General features: G+C 41.6%; 1 protein-coding gene across 1 annotated transcript in view; it reads right to left on the reverse strand.

Moving 5' to 3' along the window:
* Positions 1-1,031: 1,031 nt before the first annotated feature.
* Positions 1,032-14,623, reverse strand: part of si:dkey-192p21.6 (uncharacterized protein LOC565246 homolog) — a 355,495-nt gene continuing 341,903 nt past the window's right edge. Inside the window, 4 exon segments of the mRNA XM_063070659.1 lie at positions 1,032-1,140; positions 1,370-1,442; positions 5,660-5,772; positions 14,482-14,551. Of these exon segments, the coding sequence (XP_062926729.1) occupies positions 1,032-1,140; positions 1,370-1,442; positions 5,660-5,772; positions 14,482-14,551 (365 nt within the window).

Consider the following 14,623-nt stretch of genomic DNA (forward strand, 5'->3'; position numbering starts at 1 on the left):
CGCCCCACTAGAGGAAGGATGTTAAGGCTTTGGAGAAGGTGCTGAAGAGGTTTACCAGATGCTGCCTGGTTTAGAGAGCATATTCACGAGAGGCTGGACAAACAGGCTGTTTTCTCTGGAGCAGCAGGGGCTGAGAGGAGACCTGATCAAGGTTTATAAAGGTTACAAAAAGCATAGATAGAGAAGACAGAGCATCTTTTTCCCCAGGGCAAAAATGTCTAATACCAGAGGGCATGCATTGAAGGTGAGAGGGGGAAAGTCAAAGGGGATGTGAGTGTTTTTTTTTTAACTTACAGAGTGGTGGATGCCTGGTATGCTGGTAGAGGCCAATACATTAGAGGCTGTTAGGAGATGTTTAGATGGGCAGATGGATGGATATGATCATCGTGTAGGTAGGTGGGATTAGTTTTTGGGAGTTTTTGATTTACTTTTTAGCAGGTTCGGCACAACAGTGTGAGCTGACTGGCCTTTTCCTGTGCTGTACTGTTCTGTGTTCTATGTTGCAGTGGACTGCAATTGACCACTTATTCAGCATTCGACACTGAATTGAAAGATCTACATCAAAGACAACTAGTGTGGAATTTTTAATCAGTTTAATAAGGTGTGTCAAATTGAGTTTAAGGTTTTATTGCATTGTTATGGTGATGTTCAGGTAATTTTACCCTCTGGTTTACAGACAGTACTTAATCTCCCCACACAGCAGCCATTACTGTACTTCAGGGAAAGCTGAAATGCTTTGGGATGATGTTTCTAATTGTCGATTATCCATAGCTTGCTGTGCCTAAAGGATAATTTCATGGTTTTCATCACAGCACAAGATTTACTTGTTATATAAAAACAGCTTAATTAGAGAATGGAACCGCAGATAAATAAAGGAATGAAAACAGGATAATTTATTCAGTCACCCAGAGGTAATTATCAAGGTAAGTTCGGGCTCAAAAATGAAAAAAAGAGGAAACAATGGATAATATTATACACTTGCTAAAACTTCATTCGAACCAAATTACTTGGTGACATTTATTCCAGTCTAATTACATTTTTAAGAAGAATCTCTTTCTATACAGCAGATATGCAATGAAAACCCAAACAGCAGTGCCCACTAGATCCTGGAATAGGCGCTCAGCATGAGTATTCTTGTAAACACGAGGAATTCTGCAGATGCTGGAAATTCAAGCAACACACATCAAAGTTGCTGGTGAACGCAGCAGGCCAAGCAATATCTTTAGGAAGAGATACAGTTGACGTTTCGGGCCGAGACCCTTCATAAGGGTCTCGGCCCGAAATGTTGACTGTACCTCTTCTTAGAGATGCTGCCTGGCCTGCTGCGTTCACCAGCAACTTTGATGTGTGTTGCATGAGTATTCTTGTACTTATTTCCCAGCTGAACAGGAAGTATCCACCCAGTATAGAATGTCCAACATAAATGAGGATTGAATTCATTCCTGTAATCAACACAGAATAGGTAGGATTTTCGTTAATCTCCTTTGCCTACCAGAGACTCCCTCTATTGTCCTACTGTGCCTTGCTACCCGACCTGAGCCTTTGAATTAGAGTAGTTCTGGTAGAGTACTAGTATTGACATGATGGGCATAATGGTCTGTTCTGCCCTGTAACCATTCTATAGTTCTACATTTAAAAAATAGATGATCCGTAGTTAGTATTGGATTGGGCTGATCTTCATGAAAACTGGCACTGAGGCTCTGTATTCCGTGACAGGGCATGACAGTTAGGAGAGTGCAGGAACTAAATGAAGCAGTTTCTTTTTCTGATGAAGGATTTCGGTCCAAAACTTTGGCTCTTTATTCCTCTCCATAGATACTGCTGAGTTAATTCCTCCAGCATTGTGTGTGTGTTACTCTGGGTTTCCAGCAACTGCAAAATTTCTCGTGCTTCTTTTTCTCAACATGTGGATATACTGTACAGCTTGGCTTCAGATTGGCTTGGAGTCAGGTTTTAATGTTATTGCTCAGCAAACCCCTACTATACACACCCACCATCTATCACATTTGCAATCTCTATCACTGACATTTTGTTAACTAAGTTCCTACCTTCAAAGATTCCTTCCCTGAACAGTTTCAGCCCGATATTCAAATAGTTCTTCATTTCCTATGGAGAAGCGAGAGACTGCAGATGCTGGAATCTGGAACAACTCACAAAGTGCTAGAGGAACTCAGTAGGTCGGGCAGTATCTATGAAGAGGAATGGACCAGATGAAGAGTCTCAACCAAAAAATGTCAACTGTCCATTCCCCTCCATAGATGCTGCCTGACCCACTGAGTTCTTTCTGCTTCGGGTAGATGGAACTCGTCAGTCTGGGAAGGCAGTCCAGCTAAGAGAAGGAAAGCTCTGATTTCAAACCTCCGCTGCCTTGCGGCCATACCCACTCATGGGAAAGGCTTCGGGAGTAAACCCTGAGGACAAATCCAGAGCTGGAGTCCCTAAGGCAGTCCAACGTTGCCTTCAACCTCGTTCTGGCAACTCCTGCGACGACACTGGTGCCAAACTGTATCAGCCCTTGCCCTTCCCTTGCTTAACATCGATGGCATGGAGAGGGGAGACTTGCAGCATGGGCAACTACCAGTCTTCCATACAATTTTGCCCAGGCCTGCGCCCTGGAACTTTCCAGGCACAGATCCATGGTCTCGCAAGACTAACGGATGCCACCAAGTTGTATGTTGCTCATTTCCTTTGGTCATTCTTTCATATATCCCATTACTTTGTCCCTTTTGCTTAAAATTTCTCTCAGCTGCTCAAGTAGTCAGATTTTTAATGGCTGAGTGGGAATAGAGAGGGATGTCCCGGCCAGCCCTAGTCTAGTATTCCAGCCATTCTCCTTCATCCACCAATGCGAAAGAGATAATCTGATGACTATTGATTTTTGATCATTCAGGCTATTTCTTTTGCTGGGACAGTGTATGTGTGTGCTTATTTTCACCTGCCTAGTGGCTAGTGCATATGACCTCACAAAGCTCTAACACCGCAAATCAGAAAGAACTCACAGAACAAATATCCTCCCTGTTCACCAGTGAGTTTATGACAGACTCCACAGGAGTAACTACAACTGGATTCCATTGGTGGAAAAATAAATGTTGGCCCCCTAAGCTTGTTTGTTGTTCGTATAACATCTTATTCACAGCATGGAAACAGGCACTTGGCCCAACAGATCCATGCTGGTGTTGTTGGCCAGCCCACCAATCTCTTCACACCCTTCTGCAATTAAATCCCATCAACATATTCAGCTTTTGGGGGACGTCACGTGATGACGTAGGATCGAGACGTGGAAATCCAGCTCTCCCGTAAAAAAAAAATCAGTAAAGTATCGTTTAAATAAAGAAAAGTTAATAAACATCTTTTGAAAACTACTTATAAACTACTCAAGATTATTTTAAGATACGCCTTGTGAACAGAAACAGAAGAAGACTACTGTTTTGACGACACCGCGAGATGGGAAGAAAAAAACAGCCTACTACTACAATGGAACCTCGTGGTCAGGTTGGATCTCCTTTCGAGGAGACACACTTTGTCTCTGGCGTTGAAGAACAGGAGGCAGCGGCAACGGCAGCAGTCTCTAGGAAGAAGAAGCGGGAATTGCACATGCGTAAAGAAGCAGGCATGCGCAAATCGGTACAAACTGAGCTACAAGGTCTGATTGCCACTGAAAGTGAGAGTGATTTGGAGTTAGAATCAGACCCCTCAGTGAATACGGATGAAGAAAAGGAGGAAGGAGAACAAGAAGAGATTAAAAGTAAAAAAACTTCGTGGAGACATAAGAGAGGCCTTAGTGCAAATAATGGTGGAATTAAAAGTAATAAAAACAGATGTTAAAAACATGAAGACTTTGTTTGATAATGTTATGAAAAAACATATTCAGCTTTTTAACCCATTTCCCTTTGAGTTTTCCTTTGTCTCAACTTGTGCTCATGAGTTTGGCAAAATTATCCCTGAGGTTTCTCCTGCATATTTTTTTTCAACAGTATTTTTTGTAATTATCTGACATTTATAGCTATAAATTCTAGTCTTAAACAAACTGGCTTTTCAGTTATGTGTTGTAACAATATAAAAACAGTTCTTTCATTTCTGATTCCTTCAGCTGGAGGGGAGCGGTAGATTCTGACAGATGGAACAGGCTCAGGATGAGGAGCCCAGGAGAGTCACGGGGTTGGATAACAGGGAGTTAAGTCCTGGAACTCTGGGGTTTAGTACAAAGACCTCACAGAATGTCTAAAAAAGAAGCTGTACAGTGGGGTGAGGAGGCAAGACTTCTGGAAGCCTCATTCAAGCACTGAGTTAGCGAAAAGGTTGGCCTGAGATGGTTGTTCTTGGTCTAAGTTACTCTGAAATGATTCAGACATGGCACAGGGAATTAAGTCATTGCATGTAGGGCTGACACGCAAATCAGGTCAGATTCCATTGGGTGAATCACCCCAGGTGTGTCCAGTGGAACTTTCAGGGTGAATCGATACAACCCACAAGACAGTCATTATCACAGTTCAGTACATTTACAGTAAATTCTCAATCACACATCACAAGAAAAATTAATGTTTCGACAATGGGGATTTAAAGGACATTACAATACTTCAGTAGATTGGTTCCTAGAACTCTCACTTTGCACTTTACAAGTTGAACATGAAGCATGAAGACTAAATGTAGAAATTGGCTAACCAATTGGTGCAGTTATATTCATGATATCACTTCCTTAACAGTCATATGGGCTTGACTATAAAGAGGCACTGGGCCAGTTCACTTCAAGTGATGCATTTCCTAACAGATTGGACAGACAGAAAATAGCTGTCTCAGGGCATTGTCCTCCTTCATTAAACCCTCTACATTCCATCTGTTCTCATTTACAACAAGCATAACCAATAATGATCTCAGCTCTCCATCAGACCGTGGAAAAATGGAACTTTTAGACTTATTTAATGGAGCTTGAGAGGGACGGCACAGCTTTCTGTGGAATATATGCCTTTACACAAGAGAATCTGCAGGTGCCAGGAATTCAGAGCAACACACACAAATGCTGGAGGAACTCAGCAGGTCAGGCAGCATCTATGGAGGGGTATGACTTTCAGGCCAAGACCTTTAATTGGGAGCGAAAAGGAAGGGGGAAGAAGCCAGAATAAGAAGATGGGGGGAGGGGAAGGGGCGCAAGTTGGCAGATGATAGGTGAAACTGGTTGAGGGGGAAGGTAGGTGGTTGGGGAGGAGGAATGAATTGGGAAGCTCGGAGATGATAGGGGGGAGAGGTAAAGCGCTGAATAAGGAGGATCCAACAGGAGAGGAGATGGGAGAAAGAGAAGAAGGAGTGCCCTCTGGCAAGTGAGGAGAATAGAAGGAGTAAGAGGGGATCCATTCTTCCTCCCTCCCTCCTGCCCTCCCCCCTCCTTCCCTCCCTCCAGATGCTTTCCCACCTACTGAACATTGTCACCACTTTGTTTCAATGCTTCAGCAGGAATGTCCAATACCGGATGTCCAACATTCAGAGTTTTTTGATTCCAGGGACTTTGCGGTTCAGTGTGTTGAAAAAGAATCCTAAAGATCTCAAGGTAATTTCCAAGTTTCTGACACAAATGCAACAGTCTGTGATTGATAGTGTGCCTGCAACTTGTATAGTGAGCGTGAGAATCAGTGTACAGGGTACAGAGACCATTTTGGCTACATACCAGGGAAAATGAATGGCTCTCCACCCCACCACTCCTTCACATCGATAACATAGTACATCAAACCCAGCAGGATGAAAGAGAAGCAGCCTGCTGTGGTGATGAATGACAGGGACCTACAAAGACATAAAATTAATATATCAGCAAATGAAGTACCAATTCAATGAAATCCAGAGGTTCTTGAGCAGCTAGTGTTGGGTAAGCACACTCAAATCAATGAATACAACACAGTCACTGGTCATATGCACGATTCCCCACCAGAAATCCCAGATTATGGGATCACAACTTTAAATTATAGATGTATGGTATCAGATTGATTGCGAGAATATGGAGAGTCAGTGCACACGTGGCCAATGGGTGGCACATTGAACTGACTGAGCTCTCTCTTTTAGGCGGGCTTTTGAGTGTGCATATATTCATCTCAGCAGGCCTGGTTCACTCCTGCACTAAGTCGCTGAGCGTGTGCCATACGAACATGATTCAGGAAACAAAAATGTTCAAATCATACTACTCTGCTCTCGTTCTTGCTCCATACATACATAACTATAGAGACATAAACAAAATTGATAGTTTATAACATCTTGAGAAACACCACAAAGAAGTTCTCATTTGATAACAATGTTCCACAATATGTTAATGTTCTGCTGAACTGTTTTTGATGATGTTACTTCATTGAGGAATAAACGACAAGGGACTCCCAGTAAAACACAAAACCACTGCTCAATGCTCCAGTGGATTAGAGATTAGATTAGATTATGAGGACACTTAGTCCTCGTTTATTGTCATTTAGAAATGCATGCATGCATTAAGAAATGATACAATGTTCCTCCAGAGTGATATCACAAAAAAAAACAGGACTATAAGTGACTGTCTTATATTTTATAATGGATTCTCCAAATATGGTAATATCCACTCCATACGTATCACATAGATCATTCCTATCAGGATAGTAACAAAATACTACAATCACATTCCTGAATTTTGAGACATCATAGACGAATCAGTATCTTGCTAGATTCTGCTTCACACAAATACAAAGGATAAGACAAAAGCTTGACTTTTTTAAACAGTGGTTCTTTGCCTGATATGAAACAGAAAGCATTACAGTGGTATTGACAAACTGATGGTATTCCCTTTTCACCTTGACATTCTCTTGGAATCTAAGATGATTTGATTCCACTCCAATTTTTCAGGGTGTGAGATAACTGATAAAGTGGGACCACAGACCATTCCAAATGACCTACCAGTTGGGATGGGTAGGTGCGTCGCCAGCTTGTGAAATGGTCGGCTCCTTCCACCATTTATGCTGGCTTCTGAGTGTTCTGGAAATGCTATCCTAAATGCCCTGTCAGCATATCGAACAGTCAAGTTTTACAAAAATAAAGGAGGCCTTGAACCTTCTCCACTATCTGGCTGGTAATTTCTTCCCATAACAGAGTTCAGAATAGACAGCATTTTGGAAATCTAGTGTCTAGATTGTGAATTAAATGACCTGCTCAACATGGCCAAATAAGCATAATTAGGAGATGTTGCTCTGGGAGGGGACACTGTGATCACAGTAAATCTGAGGCAACGTGTACACTGCAACTCAACCCTGAACTATGTCATCACAGAAAAATACCAAGAGTACAGAAAAAAAAACACTTCAAGGATGTTCCTAAAACTTCTTTGAAGACACGCAACATCCTCAGCAGTGAATCCCTGATTCCAAACAGATTAAAATGGAGAATGTACATGTAGAAAGGCATTGAGGAATGAGTCCTTTTGCTGGAAGTTTAGGAGACACACTATAAGAATCAGTGCCCTCGCTACTCAACCACCCAGCTGCTCCTTTAGAGTCTGCAGATCCCACATTTGCCTCATCAGCCACTTCAGTATTCAAAGAACAGCACTGGGATTAAGTCATCCTCAACACCAGGGAAATGCCTAGAGAAAAAAAACATGACAGGTTATAATGGCAGCAGAGCATCCCATACCCACATGAATGGAAATATGACACAAGCAAAGAGCTGATGAACATGGACACTGTGTCTGAAATGTAACCAGGAAGAAAGAACCAACTATCTTACAGATATTCATTAAGAAAAACTAATGATAACCAGAACTTTGATCAACACTATTGACTTTGCAACTAAACAAAAAAAAATTGTGAAATCTTCACCTCTTCTGATTCAGCTGATTGTCCGCAGAAGTAAACGAGACCTAATCACAGCTTAACATATAAACAGCTGTCTCAGATAGTCACTTAGTTCCGAACTAAATTGTATATTTAGCTGCTCACTGTTCCAGTAAGGTGAATTTAAGGTAAAATGCTACCTCTCAAACACTAAAAATATGGAAAAATAATTTAGAATATTACAGAACTTTAAGAAAAACACAGCTTCCTCAGTACTTCACTGGAGTGTGACCTGCGAACACAAATCTAAGTACTAGCCATCAAACAACTACTTGCATTTACATACAGAAGTATACATGTAATAAATTCATGTTTTACGTTATATAAAACAGAGAGGCGGACAGAGAGAAAAAAGGGGTATACAGTAGAAAAGTAGTATTTAGGTATTTTAAGAGAAGCATTACCAGCTTCACACTGAGCTACAAAAGGAAACATGAAGGCAAACGGCCAGAAGTGTGCTCAGAGAAATACATTTTATAAATTATTTTGGAGGCAGAAAGGTGATGGGTGGGGGGGGGCGGGTTGAGAAGTTGAGGGGAGGATTCAGATTGTAGGGCATCAAGAGCTGAAGTAATAAATGCCATTGGAGATGGAACTGAATTGAGGGATGTTTGGAAGACAGTGCCAGCAGTAATCAACCCCTTTGTTACAATCAATGGTTACTAATAGAATATTCACAGCGATAACAATATTTCCATGGATGGGGGTCAAGAGAAGAGAGAAGCTCTCTTTCGGATGACTGGAAATATGAGATCAGCCCAGCATTTAAGTACACTAACTGTCACCGTCTGCTTCTCCAATCATATCCTGACCACTAATGAAAACTGACATTGAAAGGAAATATATTGTTGCCCCCTGCTGCATCTCAAGTTCGTCAAGAGGCAGATAATCAATGAACAATACAACATACTGTGGTTTCCAACAGATGATAATGTATGCAAAATAATTTTCATCAAGGATGAAACTGAATAAACAACAAAGATCAGGAGTGATTATTTTAATGAGTTTAAGTGCTCAGATCATTTGCAGAGAGCCACCTTTATTTCCAAGTCGCTTATGTTCTGATCAATCAGTGTCATTATTTTCTCATTTTAATCTTTCAAAGAGAAGCACAGTGATGCTCCCATTGGAAAAACTCTATTTCTGCCTCCTTGGTATTTGTTGACATTACTGTGCTATTCCCTTCCCCAATCCTCTCCCCTTCCCCCACCCTTAATCCTCTCCTGCTGCACTTTCCCCATCCTCTCCCTGCCCCATTCCCCTTCCACTCTCCTGTCCAATTCCACAAACACAGGAAATTAGGCAGGGGAGAAAAAGAGGAACAGGGCAGGGGGAGTCTCCCCTACCTAATTCCCTGTCCTCTACCTTTGGCCCTTCCGCATCCTTTCCCGGCCCCATTTCCCATCCTCTTACTGTCCCATTCCCTTTCCTCTTCCCCCATCCAATACTGTCCCTGCCCTGTTCCTCTTTCTCTCTTCTGCCTTATTCTTCATCCTACCCCTGCCCCTTCCCCTTCCTTTACCTGCTCCATTCCCCTTCCCTTCCTCCTGACCAATTCCCCAAAACATTCCATCTGCTCCATCCCTTTTCCTCTCCCCCCATTCCACTTCCTCTTCCCCTCCCACTTTCTACATCCTCTTCCGCTGCTCCTTTCTCTTTCCCCAGTCCAGCCCATTTCCCGCCTTCTTTCCCTGCCCTATTCCCAATCGTTTCCTCCTGGCCTCTTCGCCACCTCCATTCCCCATCAGTCATGCCTCTTTTCCCCTCTTTCCTCTTCCCTGATCCCTCGGTCTTCTCCCCCTGCTCTGTCCTCCCCTGCTTTATTTCCCATTGATCCTCACCCCCAACACAATGTACAATGGATCCACACTTGCCTTTTGTGCATTGTAAATTCATCCACTAAAATAAGCCGGATTTGATTAGTGCACTATGCCACAGCACTGCTTTGAGATCAAGTCACAACAACAGACCCCTATCACAAAGGATGTTTTAATTTTAGCTGAAAATGCCAATCATATAAAAAAAATAAGACATGGAAAACAAATAGATTTGCATATTAGGTACACCTGCACAGTAATGCAAATATCTAATCAGCCAATCATGTGGCAGCAACTCAATGCATAAAAGCATGCAGACATAGTTAAGAGATTCAGTTATTGTTAGGACAAAACATCAGAACAGGAAAGAAGTGTGATCCAAATGACTTTGACTGTGGAATGATTGTTGATGCCAGACGGGGCGGTTTGAGTATCTCAGAAACTGCTGATTTCCTGGGATTTTCCTGCACAACTGTCCCTCGAGTTTATAGAGAATGGTGTGAAAACAACAATTATAACAATTATAAAACAACGTATAAAATTCTAAAGGGATTGGACAGGCTAGATGTAGGAAGATTGTTCCCGATGTTGGGGAAGTCCAGAACGAGGGGTCACAGTTTGAGGATAACGGGGAAGCCTTTTAGGACCAAGATGAGGAAAAACTTCTTCACACAGAGAGTGGTGAATCTGTGGAATTCTCTGCCACAGGAAACAGTTGAGGCCAGTTCATTGGCTATATTTAAGAGGGAGTTAGATATGGCCCTTGTAGCTAAAGGGATCAGGGGTATGGAGAGAAGGCAGGTACAGGGTTCTAAGTTGGATGATCAGCCATGATCATACTGAATGGTGGTGCAGGCTCGAGGGGCCTAATAGCCTACTCCTGCACCTATTTTCTATGTTTCTTTGTTTCAATCCAGTGACTGACAGGTCTGTGGGTGAAAACACCTCATTAAAGAGAGAGGTCAAAGGGGAATGGCCAGACTGGTTCAAACTGACACAAAGGAGACAGTAACTCAAATAACCATACAACAGTTGTATGCGAGAGGGCGTCTCTGAACACACAGCGCATCAGGTCTTAAAGTGGATGCGCTACAGCAGCAGAAGACCACAGTTATACACTCGGTGACCACTTTAATCAAGTACAGGAAGTCTTTTCACTTGGACAGGGTTGCAACTTCTTGGATTCTCCCCTCTGAGAATGGGCCAATAACTGGTGTTGATGCAAATGCTGAACTCTTTGCTACGCACTCTGCCTGGGCACTTATTTAATGTTTGAGTTGCTTGCACTTTATTTAAAGATTTACATTATACTTACAGATTGTTGATTTGCCTGGGTCAGATATTAGGAGTATCTTCACAAATAATTATTTTTAATAAATTGAGCAAATTTGGTGATATCTGCACTCTGATGAGCTAATCATATAGTAACACTTTTGACTCCTTAAAAAGCATAATACAATAGCTTGGGGAATTCTTTCCTGGAATTGATTGTTTTTGTGGTTTAGGTAGTATTTTCTGTCTTCACAACTGATCTAAGCTGATAGAGTTAGAGAGTCATAGAAAAATACAACACAGAAACACCTTTTCAGCCCTTCTATTCCATGCCAAACCAGTAAGGGGAAAGATAAAGGGGTGGGGGAGGGGAGGCAGGAAAGATGAAGAAAGAATAGGGGAAAACACAATGGGTAGTAGAAGGAGGCGGAACCATGAGGGAGGTGATAGGCAGCTGGGGGAGGGGGCAGAGTGACATAGGGATAGGGGAAGGGAGGGGGAGGAAATTACCGGAAGTTGTAGAATTCTATGTTCATACCAAGGGGCTGGAGACTACCTAGACGGTATATGAGGTGTTGCTCCTCCAACCTGAGCTTAGCCTCATCATGGCAGTAGAGGAGGCCATGTATGGACATATCTGAATGGGAATGGGAAGCAGAGTTGAGGTGGGTGGCTACCGGGAGATCCTGTCTGTTGTGGTGGACAGAGCGGAGGTGCTCGATGAAGCGGTCCCCCAATCTGCGTCAGGTTTCACCGAAGTAGAGGAGGCCGCACCGGGAGCACCGGATGCAATAGATGACCCCAACAGACTCACAAGTGAAGTGTCCATACCCCTACCATTCATGTACCAATCCAAACTTCTCTTAAATGTTAAAATTGATCTTGCATGCACCACTTGCACTGGCAGCTCATTCCACATCTTCGATGTCGTTTAGTTTTATTCACTCCAGAATCACAGCGAACCAAACTGCAGCATTTTAAGTGCAGCATACATCAAAAGTTATTAGTGATCCGAGTTTCGTCTGAAGAAATTCTGTCTATTTCAGTCTCATACCCAATCTGCTCAACTCTCTTCCCACTGACCACTATAAGCACAGCACCAGTAGCACCTTAATTATATAGAAAAATATAGTTGCTTTGATCACAACCTCATTAATATACAGCAGGTAAAAAGTCAAGGTTCTTAAGCAGTACCCTCATTTGCAAATGATAGGAAAAGAAAGTTTTAAAAATATTGTTTGTTCAAACAATTCTTACTGTTCAAGCAGATTTAGATTCAGAGAAAATTGCATATGTTTATATTTTGAGTTGTGAACTATTAGTTGCTTAAACTAATTTGGTTAATTTTATATGTCAATTTCTTTTACCTTTCATACATTGAGAGTTTGAATTGATTTGCTTCACAAGCTTGAGTGAAAATTAGCAAGCTTATTTGTCAAGTACATGGAACAGCACAGAATGCAAAATTTGTACAGACAAATTATCTGTTTGGTAATAACTGCAATTGTGACCTGCTAATTTAATAATCATCTAAGTTCTATTTTCAATAATGATTTGTTAATCTGTAACATTGAAACAAAGTTGGAAGTGAATGCTCCATAGTAATTACACTACAATGTGAAAAATGTGCATAGCTTTGGCATTCTGTATTTACAGAAAAATATACTTTCAGGATCATTACTATAAATTAAGAAATAATACAATTTTGAATATGGAGAACTCATTCACTGAGAGTGGGATTAAAAGAGTCAAGTTTTTCAGATCAAATAATAATATTGGGAGAATGGGTGCAGCATTCGAGTAAATAGGAATTGATTTATTATGGTCACATATACCGAGATACTGTATGTGGAAAACGTTGTTTTGAATGCCATCCATACAGATACTTGCAAACATACTGTATGCACAGTACATTAAGGCAATACAAAGGGAAGAGCAGTAATAGAATGTAGGACATAGTGGTACTTTCAGTTACAGTACAGGTAAACAAAGTGCAAGGACCTCAACAAGTGAAGAAACAGTCCTTTTACAATGAATTCCAAGTTCATCTACAGTTAAGTACCTCCAGTACATTAATTTCAGAGGCAAATTACAACTCGCTGATGCTCCCAGACCATGTGGTTAGCATTACTTGCCTTGGACGAAATTCTAAGCAAACGTAGGCAACAGATGTACTCCCCCACTGAGTCAGCAAGCTAACCTGCTTCCCATTTCCTGCAATCTATCCATGAGTCCCAAACTAATTGGTCCATGTTTCATGATCTCAGATGCACCATGCTCTCCATCCTCACTGCTCTGGGATTGTGGGCAGGGGCCACAAACCATCCCAATCCAACAGCCAGGTCCTCAAAACAATCCATTCAATTTGACAGTATTCAATCCGTATTTTAGAACACAGTTCCCCCCACCCATCACTCCTTTCCTGTCACTGTAGTGTCTAAATGCCAGACATCCAGGGCCGTTTTAGCCCCAAGGTCATAAAGCTGGAAAACTTTACTTAAGGATAGCTTCCTTTTGTGACTGAATGTTACAAGCACATAATATTCTGATAATGGAAATATTGCTCACTGAATCACGATCCTCAAATACACCGGCTGCAAATTGTAGTTCACCATTGGAGCCCCTGGAAAAGATTTGGTTTTGGGGCTGAGGAGAAACAAGATAATTACATTACAATAGAATAAAAAGTGCTGGAAATATTCAATAGGCTAGTCAGCAGTTGTGGCGAAAAACATCAACTTTCCAAGTCAATGCTTTGCCATCAAAACTGGAAACACTAGAAACTAAACATGTTTTAAGCTGTGGATGGTATAGGAAGAACATCTCAATGATAGCTACACTCACAACACAACAGGTCGGGCAGCATCCGTGGAAAAGGTCAGTCGACGTTTCGGGCCGGAACTCTTCCAGCGTGTTGTGAGTGTTGCTTTGACCCCAGCATCTGCTGATTATTTTGTGTCAATGATTGCTGTAGTCCCGAGGGAAGCTCATCACCACCTTCACAAAAGGTAAGTAAATGCTGGCCCAGCATATAAACCCAACACTCTTTGAGTGAACATAAAACAAATGGAATCTTTGTGATATGGATGACACTGTTTCCCCTTTATCCATTCTATTTGTTACATCCTCAAAGGGCGACAACAGTAAAGATCATATAATGCAGACTGGCATTCACATAAATTTATGAGAGATTAATTATCACCCTTCAGATACTGAATTAAAGCAATACTTCACCTTCCTAGAAATACAATATCAAATATCCCCCAGCCAGCAACATACAGACTAACAGAACATTCATATCATTGTTAATGAGATCACACTCCACATAAGAATGGTTACTGCATTTGCCCAAGTTGCAACAATCACCACGTTGTAGCCTATTTGGCATAATTTTAGATATTTCCAATGTGTGATAGGAATTACTGTAACCACAACTTTCTTTTGTTCTCAGCAGAATGCAAAACTATGTAAACTTCATGTTAAATGCATCTAATTAAAGGATTCATATTTGATTATTTTTAGTGGAGTCTCTTTTCCCAGAATGTTTAAGCAGCACTTACCAAAGGTTTTTATTGACAGGGATGAAACCTTCCTCCTTACTGCATTTTGTTACGACCGCTGATATTATCCCTACAAGCACAGGAAGTAAACATTTGTTGAATCCCTAAGTACATGGAATAAGAAATAAAAGAATAGAAGTCT

Source organism: Mobula hypostoma, chromosome 18 (genome assembly GCF_963921235.1).
Source record: "Mobula hypostoma chromosome 18, sMobHyp1.1, whole genome shotgun sequence".
NCBI classification, from domain to species: domain Eukaryota; kingdom Metazoa; phylum Chordata; class Chondrichthyes; order Myliobatiformes; family Myliobatidae; genus Mobula; species Mobula hypostoma.